General features: G+C 43.7%; 1 protein-coding gene across 3 annotated transcripts in view; it reads left to right on the plus strand.

Moving 5' to 3' along the window:
• Positions 1-13,587, plus strand: part of mdh1b (malate dehydrogenase 1B, NAD (soluble)) — a 75,054-nt gene that overhangs the window by 41,041 nt on the left and 20,426 nt on the right. For all 3 annotated transcript variants that reach the window (XM_067988075.1, XM_067988076.1, XM_067988078.1), the window contains 2 exons: positions 5,209-5,708; positions 12,195-12,336. In XM_067988075.1, the coding sequence (XP_067844176.1) occupies positions 5,209-5,708; positions 12,195-12,336 (642 nt within the window). The remainder of the gene's footprint in view (positions 1-5,208; positions 5,709-12,194; positions 12,337-13,587) is intronic.

The following is a 13,587-nucleotide window of genomic DNA, read 5'->3' on the forward strand; positions in this document are numbered from 1 at the left end:
CTAGGGTCTTGAGGGAAGTGGCAGTAGAGATTGTGGATGCTTTGGTAATAATTTTCCAAAATTCTCTGGACTCGGCAAAGGTCCCGGCAGATTGGAAAAGTGCTAATGTAACACCCTTATTTAAAAAGGGTAGTAGGCAGAAGGCTGGAAATTATAGACCAGTTAGCCTAACATCTGTGGTGGGTAAAATTTTGGAGTCTATTATTAAGGAGACAGTAGCGGAACATTTGGATAAACATAATTTGATAGGACAAAGTCAGCATGGCTTTATGAAGGGGAAGTCATGTCTGACAAATTTGCTTGAGTTCTTTGAGGACATAACGTACAGGGTGGATAGAGGGGAACCAGTGGACGTAGTGTATTTAGACTTCCAGAAGGCATTGGACAAGGTGCCACATAAAAGATTATTGCTCAAGATAAAGAATCACTGGATTGGGGGTAATATTCTGGCATGGGTGGAGGATTGGTTATCTAACAGGAAGCAGAGAGTTGGGATAAATGGTTCATTCTCGGACTGGCAACCTGTAGCCAGTGGTGTTCCGCAGGGGTCGGCGCTGGGTCCCCAACTCTTTACAATCAATATTAACGATTTGGAGGAGGGGACCGAGTGTAACATATCCAAGGTTGCAGATGATACAAAGATGGGAGGGAAAGTAGAGAGTGAGGAGGACATAAAAAACCTACAAGGGGATATAGACAGGCTGGGTGAGTGGGCGGAGATTTGGCAGATGCAATACAATATTGGAAAATGTGAGGTTATGCACTTTGGCAGGAAAAATCAGAGAGCAAGTTATTATCTTAATGGCAAGAAACTGGAAAGTACTGCAGTACAAAGGGATCTGGGGGTCCTAGTGCAAGAAAATCAAAAGGTTAGCATGCAGGTGCAGCAGGTGATCAAGAAGGCCAACGGAATGTTGGCTTTTATTGCTAGGGGGATAGAATATAAAAACAGGGAGGTATTGCTGCAGTTATATAAGGTATTGGTGAGACGGCACCTGGAATACTGCATACAGTTTTGGTGTCCATACTTAAGAAAAGACATACTTACTCTCGAGGCAGTACAAAGAAGGTTCACTCGGTTAATCCCGGGGATGAGGGGGTGGACATATGAGGAGAGGTTGAGTGGATTGGGACTCTACTCATTGGAGTTCAGAAGAATGAGAGGCGATCTTATTGAAACATATAAGGTTGTGAAGGGGCTTGATCGGGTGGATGCGGTAAGGATGTTCCCAAGGATGGGTGAAACTAGAACTAGCGGGCATAATCTTAGAATAAGGGGCTGCTCTTTCAAAACTGAGATGAGGAGAAACTTCTTCACTCAGAGGGTAGTAGGTCTGTGGAATTTGCTGCCCCAGGAAGCTGTGGAAGCTACATCATTAAATAAATTTAAAACAGAAATAGACAGTTTCCTAGAAGTAAGGGGAATTAGGGGTTACGGGGAGCGGGCAGGAAATTGGACATGAATTTCAATTTGAGGTTAGGATCAGATCAGCCATGATCTTATTGAATGGCGGAGCAGGCTCGAGGGGCCGATTGGCCTACTCCTGCTCCTATTTCTTATGTTCTTATGTTCTAAACAGAGCTAAGCAATCCCACAATCAACGGATCAGATCAAAGCTCTGCAGTTCTATCCCATCCAGTTGTGAATGGTGGTGGACAATTAAACAACTAACCGAAGGAGGAGGCTCCATGAACATCCCCATCCTCAATGATGGCAGAGCCCAGCACGTGAGTGCAAAAGACAAGGCTCAAGCATTTGCAACTATCTTCAGCCAGAAGTGCGGAGCGGATGATCCATCTTGGCCTCCTCCCGAGATCCCCACCATCACAGACGCCAGTCTTCAGCCAATTCGATTCACTCCACGTGATATCAAGAAACAGCTGAATGCACTGGAAATAGCAAAGGCTATGGGCCCCGTCAACATCCCGGTTGTAATGCTGAAGACTTGTGCTCCAGAACTAGCTGCGCCTCTAGCCAAGCTGTTCCAGTATAGCTACAAGACTGGCATCTACCCGACAATATGGAAAATTGCCCAGGTATGTCCTGTCTACAAAAAGCAGGACAAATCCAATCCGGCCAATTACCACCCCATCAGTCTACTCTCAATCATTAGCAAAGTGATGGAAGGTGTCGTCGACAGTGCTATCAAGAGGCACTTACTCACCAATAACCTGCTCACCGATGCTCAGTTTGATTTCCGCAAGGACCACTCGGCTCCAGACCTCATTACAGCCTTGGTCCAAACATGGCAAAAGAGCTGAATTCCAGAGGTGAGGTGAGAGTGACTGCCCTTGACATCAAGGCAGCATTTGACTGAGTGTGGCACCAAGAAGCCCGAGTAAAATTGAAGTCAATGGGAATCAGGGGGAAAACTCTCCAGTGGCTGGAGTCATACCTAGCACAAAGGAAGATGGTAGTGGTTGTTGGAGGCCAATCATCTCAACTCCAGGATTTCGTTGCAGGAGTTCCTCAGGACAGTGCCCTAGGCCCAACCATCTTCAGCTGCTTCATCCTTCACTCCCTCCATCATAAGGTCAGAAATGGGGATGTTCGCTGATGATTGCACAGTGTTCAGCTCCATTCGCAACCCCTCAGATAATGAAGCAGTCTGTGCCCGCATGCAGCCGACCTGGACGACATCTAGGCTTGGGCTGATAAGTGACAAGTAACATTCTGACTTGGAAATATATCACTGTTTCTTCACCGTCGCTGGGTCAAAATCCTGGAACTCCCTACCTAACAGCACTGTGGGAGTACCTTCACCACATGGACTGCAATGGTTCAAGGTGGCGGCTCACCACCACCTTCTCAAGGGCAATTAGGGATGGGCAATAAGCAGCAACGCCCACATCCCATGAATGAATTTTAAAAAAGGCACCAAGGGAATGCACAAGGGTGAATAGTATCAGTTTGTTTTAATTATTATGTGTGAATTTATAAATTTGGATTTGAATTTGCATTTGGTATTGGGTTTCATTTCTGCAATTTGCTGAGGGAGGAAGCAGTGTTCAATCGTAAGGAGGATGATTTGATGGTCACGTGGGAGTGGAAAGGTAATGACTGTGGGACCGTTGGTGAATGGGTTGATGTCATTGAGTTTACTGGTATTGCTCATTAATCAGCTGATCACGCAGAGCCCTGGCAGACAGGGCCTGTCTACCTTGTTGCCTCCCTGCCTTTTCCTGCACTTCCTCCTCCTCCTTCTCCACTTCCTCCTCCGTCTCTTCCACCTCTGGCTCAGGTTCTCATTGGATAGGCGGAGGCAAGGGCTGTTCCCTCATAATGGTGAGGTTGTGAAGCATGCAGCATACAACGACAAATCTTGATACTTGTTCAGCTGAGTACTGTAGGGCTCCTCCAGAGCGGTCCAGGCAGTGGAAGCGTTGCTTGAGGACGCCTATGATGTGCTCAATGATGTTCCATGTGGCAGCATGGCTGCCTGCTGTACACATGTGCGTGGGTTCCGGATTGGAGTCATGAGTCATTTCACGAGAGGATAACCCTTGTTGGCCAGTAGCCAGCCTTTGACTTGCCGTGCTGGTTGACGTATAGGTGGCACGTTGGACTGCTGCAGAATAAATTAGTTATGACTGCTGCAGGGATAGCGGGCATTGACCTGCATGATGCACTGTGTGTGGTCACACGCTAGTTGCACATTGAGGGAGTGGAATCCCTTTCTGTTCAGATGTGGAGCATGCATGGCAATATGCATACAGTCAGTGGCACCCTGCACCACATGGAGAAGCCGCAAAGCGAGCAAACCCTCACACGCATTTATGCTGCTTGTCTCTGTCAAGAGGGATCGTGTTGAATCTGTTTCTGAGTGTGTACAGAGCCTCAGTGACCTCCCTTATACTGCAGTACACTGCAAACTGCAAGATGTTGCTTATATCGCCAGCAGCAGCCTGAAAGGAGCCGGAACCATAAAAATTAAGCGCCACAGTTACCTTGACAGCCACAGGCGATGCTGTTCTTGCTCATCCCTGAGGCTGCAGTTTTGGCTGCAGCAGTTGACAAATCTCAGTCATGACCTCTTTCGTGAATTGCAGCCCACAGGTGCACTGGTCATTGCTGAAGTTGAGCTAAGAGAATTGGTCCCTGAAGGCCCTCGTTGGATATGACCTTCTGCTGAGTGGCCTGTGCTTTCTCCTCCCTCTCCCTCCTCTGGCAGCTTGTCCTGCTCTGCGTGGCCTCTCTGCTTGCTCCCAGTCATGTTCGCAGAGAAAGCCCTAGTAGGCCACCATTGTCTGGCAGCACTCTTGTTCAACACACGATTTTAAATGCCACTGACAGTACTGTAAGACCAACCAGACCACTCTCTATGTAATATTGCAACTTTCTCCAAGTATAGGAAACTTCCACAAACACCCACAATTGTACCTGCAGCCAGAATAACTAATCCAGCAACTAACCTGTAACTCCTGCATGCTCCCTTTAAATAGCACTGTTGTGGTGTGGGGGGGATCCTTCATGCCCTTTAACTCCTGTTCAGCTGTGCGAGGTTAGGACAGTGTGTTGGCTGGTGGGGAGTTTGAAAATGCCACCAACTGCTTCAAATCAGCTTTGCACAGTGATTAACGTCATAATCTCTCTACTCTACATGCTGCCGGCTTTCATTAGGTGTGCGTGCACAAACACCTTTACCAAGATGGCATCCTGTGCATGTCACACCAGAATTGTGCTCGCACATCTCAAACACTATTTTTGGGGCTTAGGAATCCACGTAGCGCCTACACAACGGGCACTATGCCCCAAATTTAGCCCCCAATCTGTTTTAGTGATGTTGGTTGAGGGATAAATATTGGCCAGGACACTGGGGAGAACTCCCCTGCTCTTCTTCGTTTAGTGCTATATGATCTTTTATATCCACCTGAGAGGGTAGTCAGGGCCTTGGTTTAACATCTCCTCTGAGACAGCACCTCCGACAGTGCAGCACTCCCTCAGTACTGCACTGAAGTGTCAGGCTAGATCTTGTGTTCAAGGCTCTGGAGTGGAGCTTGAACCCACAATCTTCTGACTCAGAGGCAAGAGTGTTATCAACTGAGCCATGGCTGTCACTTATGCAGTTGGTTCCATGCATAATACTTTATTGCAAAAGTAGCCATGTGGTCTCCTACTTTTATAGTAGAAACCATTAATGGAAATAAACTGTGGATAGTGGAGGATCAGTTACATAGTTCACTTACATGATTTGCTTCATCTTTTAGAGCATCGAGTCCTGTATGTGTTAATCTAATCCCTACCTTGATAAATGGGAAGCTGTTTGGTGAAAGCAAAGAGGTCAGCTTACACCTGCTGGACACTGAAACCTCCCAAGAGAAATTGTACGGCCTGCAAATGGAGATCGAAGATATGGCCTGGCCCCTGCTCCGCAAAGTAACAGTGCAAAGTACCCTAAGAAAGGCTTTCATGGATGCTGAGATCATCATTGTTCTTAACGATATCGTGCCAGACAGAAGTCGATCAATTGAAGACTGCTACGGAGAGATGATCGATCTATACCAAGAACTTGGCTTCTTGATTGACACCTTTGCAAAAACCACTGTCCGTGTGCTTGTGGCTGGAGATTACATCTTGAATTTGAAAACGTACCTCATCACGCAGAATGCATTTTCTATCGATCATCGTAATTTTGTAGCAGTGACAACTCAGATGGAAGCAGAAGTCCGAGCACAGCTAGCTAATAAGTTGAATGTGAATACAGTAGGTGGGTACATTTTACTCTTTGTTGCCTCTTACAAACCTCTCTGCTCCCTCATACAAATGCTTGCCTCCACAGAGTCGTGTCCATGGCTGCGAGCGTATCACTCGATTAGTCAACAGGAAGCACACTTGATACTATATAAAGAATTGAATCCCCGCAATATGAACTATATTTCACTTATGGAACTGATCATAGCTCATCCATGACTCTGACACTTGTGAATGATCAAATCAGCCCATTTGTGGAGCATAAGTCATATTTCTCAAGAATCCTTCCTCTATATAATAGATTCAGGAGTATTATAGTTGTGTACACTGTTGTATAATATGTAACAGTGTTAAACCCAATGTTCCAGTAAACCACCATAATATTTCTATTCAAACATCAGAAGTACCTGTCTATTATGTAAACCACATGCCATAACTTGAAAGCTGTAATGGGAGCAGTTATGAAAGGTAAGGAAAAATTCCTGTCACTAATGGACGAGACAGAGTTCAGCAGCGAAACCTGTGTGTGAAAGGTCACTAAAACAAAATTGAAAGATCAATATATTTTTAATAACAAAAATGACTGGGAGCATATGGCTCTCTCACACTCTCAAAGTTCAAATGGCATTCATAAATTGTACAAGTTGCATGCTACTGATTTTATGATCTCATCAGTACCTTTTGAGTCCTTTACAAGTTTGTGGTACACTTAAAATAATCTATTATCCTCTATAGTATGCACTGCTAACCTTCTAATATCCTCTGTGTCATGCATCACCAGCTATTTTTTCATCACATTTGTAATGCAATCATTCATTATTCTCTATATAATGCAATGCCAGCCATCATCCTCTGTGTACAACACTCCCATCCATCACCTATGAGTTGCATTGCCACCCACTGTTGTTGCCCACAGGGAGTCAAGACCAAATGCAGTGTTCAATTTAAACAGGATTCGGTGGTGCAGGAGATAACTGGATCAAAGGAAGGGAAGGGGGAGCAAAGGGAGGAGGAGTAAAGAAAATGAAGAGGGATGGGGAGAGAAGGAGAGAGGGAAAGTTGGAGGAGTGAGAGGAGATGAGGAGGAGAGTGGGCAGGCAGGGGTGGAGGAAAGAGAAATGTGCTCCCAGTCCTCTATTAACCACCATACCAAAACTTCCCAACCCTCTATTATCTTGTATATTATACATTCCCAACCCATTATTATCCTCTATATAGCCCTCTCAACCATTAATTATCTTCTATTAGGCACACTCCAAACACACTCTTATCGTGTATATAACACATTTGCAACCCTCAATTATCCTCCATATAACCTGAACCCTCTATTCCCTACAGAAAACTCTTGTAACTCTTTATTATTCTCTATATAACTTCTATAGAGGATAGCCCTGTTATCCTCTATAGAACACACTGACAACCTGATATAGTTTCCTCTTTAGAGCACACTCCTAAACCTCTATTATCCTTTATAGAATATACTCCCAACCCTCGATTATCCGGCATATAACATTTTCCCAACCTTCTATTATCCTGTTTAGAACACTGTACCAACCCTCTATTATCCTTGATAGAACATTCTGCTATGGCTCTGTTATCCTTTATATAACATTCTCCCAACTATTTATTATCCTGTGCAGAACACACTCCCAACTCTCATCATATTTTGGAATTTTTGATAGTTGTGTTTTAAAACAGAGGGAAGTCACACAGGTTTTTTTTTAAAATAAAAGGCCACACACTTCGGGGAATTGAAGATGTGTATTCAAGCCAGATGAGCCAGTTTGTTGAATGTCACAGGTCGCAATCTTTTTCAAGCTGATACAATGAGGATCTGTGGTCTCATCCCAGGCCCATTAGCCAGGATGGCTCCTATTCATTTTAAAAACAGCAAGAGATGTTTTCTTGAAAGCCACACCCAAAGAGGGGAGGAGAAGTATAGCCTGTTTTATTGACAGGCCTACTGGAGAATTACTGAACGTCAGTAGTCACAGCCCTCTTACTGGCTGGGTAGAGAGAGAAAAGGATAAAGAAACACTTGAATAAGTATCAGCGAGCCAACCAGGATTGTGACCCAGAGCTGGAAGCTAAAATGCAGGAGGTCAGCTTTTGCAATTAGGCACTGTCTGGAAAGAAAGCTTATTCTAAAAAAAGAAGTAAATCCGCCCACAAATGCGTAGTTTGTTCATTTTCTCTCATTTTACGAGGAGAGAAGTTGGCTGAAGTAAGCAATATTTGATCATTAACTATTATTCTGTTTGCTCGGTTGCTGTTTGTAAAATAAAGCAGCTTAACGCTTATCTGATGTTACCTCACTAAACATATCTCAATCTGCCTTCAAATAGATTGGAGAAGCGCAAGTGAGCACACATGCAAAAGGCACAGAGTTAGACTTTCCATACGCTTCTCACGATTTCCTGGCGTAACTTGAGCAGGAGATCAATGGAAACCCTGGAGAAAAGACGTAAACAACCGTTTTTAGCCATTTATGCTGTTTCTTCAGCAGTTCCACCTATTTCCCTGCAGAGAATCCCCACAGAAATTCCAGGCTACAACATTCAGATCACAGAAGGGGTCCTATTGTCACACCCTCGGATTGTGCTCTTATACATTTGGATATCGGGCAGTATGGGGACACTCCTGAACAGCAGACGGTCGGGCCACTTAGAGGAGTGACCAGCACTGATGTATCTGAGAGGCAGACTCGAAATTTGTAATGCCTCTATTATCTTCAGTATATTTTCTAAACCTCTATTATCTTCTATACAACATTCTCTCCGTCCTTTATTATCCTGAATAAAACACGATCAGAAACCTCTATTATTTTCAATATAACACACTCCAAGCCTGCTATTATCCTCAATGTAACACACTCCAAGCCCTCATTTATCCTCAACATAACACACTCCAAGCCCTCATTTATCCTCAACATAACACACTCCAAGCCCTCTTTTATCCTCAACATAACACACTCCAAGCCCTCTAATATCCTCAACATAACACACTCCAAGCCCTCTAATATCCTCAACATAACACACTCCAAGCCCTCTAATATCCTCAACATAACACACTCCAAGCCCTCTAATATCCTCAACATAACACACTCCAAGCCCTCTATTATCCTCAACATAACACACTCCAAGCCCTCTAATATCCTCAACATAACACACTCCAAGCCCTCTATTACCGTCTGTAAGATACACTTATAACTCTCCAAGATTGTGTATAGAATACACTGCCACTGCTCTATTGTTCTCTGTGTAAGCAAGCTCCATCCAAAATCTCTTGTTCTCTATACAAATGGTCAAACTGGAAGATTGTTTTTAAAATCAGAGTTGAGTTAGGATATACCTATCTTTCTAAATTTTAATGATGCAGACGACATAAATTGGAGGGTCAAGTACACTTTGATCCGGTTGCTATGACTTTGAAATTATTTTTTTACACAATAACAGATTGTTAACTAGAATGGATTGACTAAGGTAGAAAGTATTCGCAATCATAGGCCAGATTTTGCTGAAAAAATAACGGCGTCTGAACGACGCACAGTATTATTAATGCGCAAATTGGCCAGCAACTTGTAGCGGGGAAGAGATACCCCATGAATTACGAATCGCCAAAAGTTACGGTTGATTTGCACCTGTTAGCTTCGTGAAAATGGTACCAACTCCCCCGTGATTTTCATGAAGTTGCTGCATTGCACATTAATTGCCCATTTTAATAACATGATAATTGTAATGACTGCCAATCAACCTCTCTTGCCCAGAAAGTAAACAATTAGAAGCGTGAAGCCTCATTCCTTCAGTTTGTGAATTGGTTTAGGAGATTTTAAAACAGTCAAATTTTAAATTTTAAAATGTTTTTTCTTACTTTTCCTTTCTGTCTTTTTTTCCTCTGTATCTTAATCCAATCTTTCTTTCCCTCTCTCTATTTCTCTTTCTGTACCTAATTTGATATTGAATTCACCCACTCTAATTCACCCTCCTTCTCAGTCCTTCCTCTGTTTATTTCGCAATCCTTAAACCCCATTGCTTAAGGAGATAAACTGTTTGTCCCATTGTTCACCAAGGTCCTAGATACCATGTTTCCCTCGCCATGCTGTTATCAGCTCACACTTCCAGCAACTTTGTGGCCAAAAAATTAAAACCTAAATGTGCACAAAATAGTCTAACTATTTGGGCACGACACAAGGTGCCCCGCTCCAGCAAAATCTGGCCCCATATTTTACAGCACTGTTCAAACACGATACACCACAGAGCAGTAGGGCATAGGGGTTGTATCCACAATTGCCCACAGGCATGCCAATCTCAGGCATTCAATGAGAAGGAAGCTGGTCACATCATTTAGCTCAGGTTTTTTTTTCATAAAATATACTTTATTCATAAAATTTGCAGCAAAACATACAATACAGTTGTCATATCACATTCCAAATGTACACAATACAGATTATACAATTTGCAGGTTACATCAAGTACAGTTCAATGAACACATTGTATATAATTACAGTTCATGACACTCTGGGGTGTCTTATTGCATTATACTCAATGCAGATTATTGATTACAGATTCATTACAAGTATATTACAGATTCATTACAGGTACATTACATCAATTTGAAGTTTACATTCTGCCCGGGGGGGGGGTTTCCCTGATTGCAGCTCCTTGTTATACAATGGCGGGAAGGCTCTAAATGGTTGCCAGGTGCAAATTCTGTCAGTAACCCTGGGCAATAAAAACAGTGGTCGGAAGGAAATGAATGGTTCAGGCCATTGCAACTTCTCCTCCTGAAGGTGGTTGTGTGATGGCAAATAGCAGCTGGACTAGTGGGAGCTTTTGCATTTGTAATTATAAATGATAATATTAATAAATAATATTTTACCCAGTTCATTGTTTATAATAGAATATAATGGATACCTAGGAGTACGTTATAGCTGGAATCTGATCGAGGGGTTCAGGTGGTTTATATATTGAATAATGGATACCCGGGAGTGAGTTACAGGCTGGAATATAATCAAGAGGTTCAGATAGTTTATATATAGAATAATGGGAGGGAGTTAGAAGGAAATAATTTAATTGAAGTGTTCAGATGACGTGAGAATGAAGTTCAAGCATTTTATAACCGTCATCTGATCCCAAGATGAGACAAAAGCCTTGAACTTACCCATGGTATCTTATTTATTTGATTCTGATTTTATGTGATAGTTTTATTGAATTTTGGGTTTGTTTCTACGTAGCAGTGGGTGTTGATCAAGGTGCCATTTGCTGCTATGATCCATCAGTAAATAACAATGGATCAGTTAGAGCAGGAGTATTCAAACTATAGCCCATGGTCATTTGCAGCCCACAAGGGCAAGTCAGCTCTATTTCTACTTTTATTTCTTACTTGCTGGTTTCTCTTGTTGGAATTCCATAGGGCTGGCCGTTTGGAAAGGCCTGGTGTTAGTGCTGTTGCCTCAATGGCAGATAAATTGTAAATCCGATAAGAAAAGAAAGACTTGTATTTATATAATGCCCTTCACGACTTCAGGATGTCCCAAAGTGCTTTACAGCCAATTAAGTACTTTTGAAGTGTAATCACTGTAGTAATGTAGGAAGCGCGGCAGCCAATTCACACACAGCAAGGTCCCACAAACAGCAATGTGATAATGACCAGATAATCTGTTTTAGTGATGTTGGTTGAGGGATAAATATTGGCCAGGGCACCAGGGAGAATTCCCCTGCTCTTCTTTGAATAGTGCCGTTGAGAATCTTTTTCTGTCCACCTGAGAGGGCAGACAGGGCCTCGGTGAAAAAAAGCACCTCCAACAACGCAGCACTCCCTCAGTACTGCACTGGAGTGTCAGCCTGGATTTTGTGCTCAGGTCTGTGGAGTGGGACTTGGACCCACAACCTACTGACTTAGAGGCCAGAGTGCTACCACTGAAGTGTGTTGCACCCACCTATCTGTCCCATCCTCAGACCCCCACCCCTCTCCAAAGCCCTCCAGTCAGCTTAGGTTTGGGGATAGGTCCGGGCCATCTTTTCTGCTTGCCTCTGCTCTAGGGAAATGAGTTGGGAGGTCAGGAATGGCCCCGCCTGCTCATTATATTAGATCTGTCAGGCCAAGCTCTGCACCAACCCGGCAAAGAAAGCCCCACAAATGCTGGGGCAGCATTAAATAGACCAGGCAATTCAACTATCCAACTCTTGATCCTGACCCTTGTGCTGAGGGCACGGAGTGTTCCCCAGGGGCAGGGGGCCATGTAAATCGGCTGTTAAATGCGGTCCATAGGGCTACATGATATGCTTCTAAGTGACCCATAAAAAAGAGACACTGATGAATTAGAGCATCAGCAACTTTGAAGTTAGTAGAGGCTGATAGAGAAATTAAGTGCAATGGAAATGCCTTGTCTTTTATACATTATAAAGATAGGACTGTTCTTTACGTTGCCTCTGAATTTCACCTTTCCCTTAAATTAGTAGAGCAGTTATAAGTGATGTTCTTTTTTTGCCCCGTTCTGTAGATGTGAAGGATGTGATTGTGTGGGGAAACATCAGCAGAGCTATATACATCGATCTGCATAGAGCACGTGTCCATCGATACGAAAGTGCCATCTGGGGACCACCCGAGTTCTCACGCCCTGTACTGGAGATGCTACACGATAGGTACAGGGAAAGTTTTTGGTGGAGAGTTAGTCTGGATGTTATGCTGCTCTGCAGCCTTTTATGCTGCTCTGCCAGATAATAGTAGAAACAGCTGTTGCAGCAGTTCTGACTCTCAGGAATGAATAGTTAAGATTATGCCATTTAGAAGAAAATGATCTTACTTTCTGAAAAGAATACTTTAAAAGTAATGTGATAATTTAGATCTTAACCACCACTTCTATTTTCTTGGACAGCGGGTGCTGGTAATGGAGGGTGGCTGCACCGCTGGGAGTGGAGGAGGTGTGGGCTGGTGTTTGGGCTGATGATCCCCTATCGATGCACGGCCGACAGGGTGGACTGTACCCCTGGGGTCTACCTACCTTTCTCCGCCACGTTCCCGGGCTATGGCTATGCGCTCTGCTTTTCCAGATTTTCCATGCTTCCCTCCTCCTCTGCTATTCTGCTGTAACCATTTACACCTCCTCTGGACCCAGCTTTTGTTTCTTTACTTGTCCCATTACCACCCCCTTTTGCCTTGCACCATTATCACCTTTGTAATTTAATCATCTCCTGCCCTCCACCCTATCACAGACTGTCCCCTTTGTTCTTTCCTGCCTTGCTTAAAAGTTGTTCTTCTCTTACATCTTCCAGTTCTGATGAAAAGTCATCGACCTGAAATGATAACTCTGCTTCTCTCCACAGATGCTGCCTGACCTTCTGAGTGTTTCTAGCATTTTCTGTTTCATTTCATATTTCTAGCATCCACTTTTGTTTTATATTAAAAATAATGGTGGGGCTGGGAGATACAATAGATTAAAACTATTTACCAATGGGATGACAGTTTGCTCTATATTATAACAGTAAGGATCCTATATGAAGTGAGATCTGTAGTCTCAATCCTACTCCTGGTGAGCTGTGAGCTCACAGCACCAAAACAGCCTTTATTTGGGTATTTTGGTGCTAATTGGTGCCAAAATTTCACTCAAAAGGCCACAATGATGGTCGCTATGTAGCAAATGGAAACCGTGGGGAAACTTTTGACTGCTGGCCGCCCAATTCTCGCCTGAAAAATGGGCGACCAGCAGAAAATCTGGTGGGGTCTTTGCGCACCCTTTCTCCCGACTGAATCAAACTTTCAGGCAGGCCTTCAAAATGGTCGTCCAGCACCCTCGCTCAAACAAGTCGGGGGGGCTGTTTAAAGATGCAAATTGGGCTCCTACGCCTGTCGGAGGGACCCGATTGCAACTTTCAAAGAGAAATGGGCGAAGCATG

The sequence above is a fragment of the Heptranchias perlo genome, chromosome 7 (genome assembly GCF_035084215.1).
Source record: "Heptranchias perlo isolate sHepPer1 chromosome 7, sHepPer1.hap1, whole genome shotgun sequence".
Taxonomy (NCBI): domain Eukaryota; kingdom Metazoa; phylum Chordata; class Chondrichthyes; order Hexanchiformes; family Hexanchidae; genus Heptranchias; species Heptranchias perlo.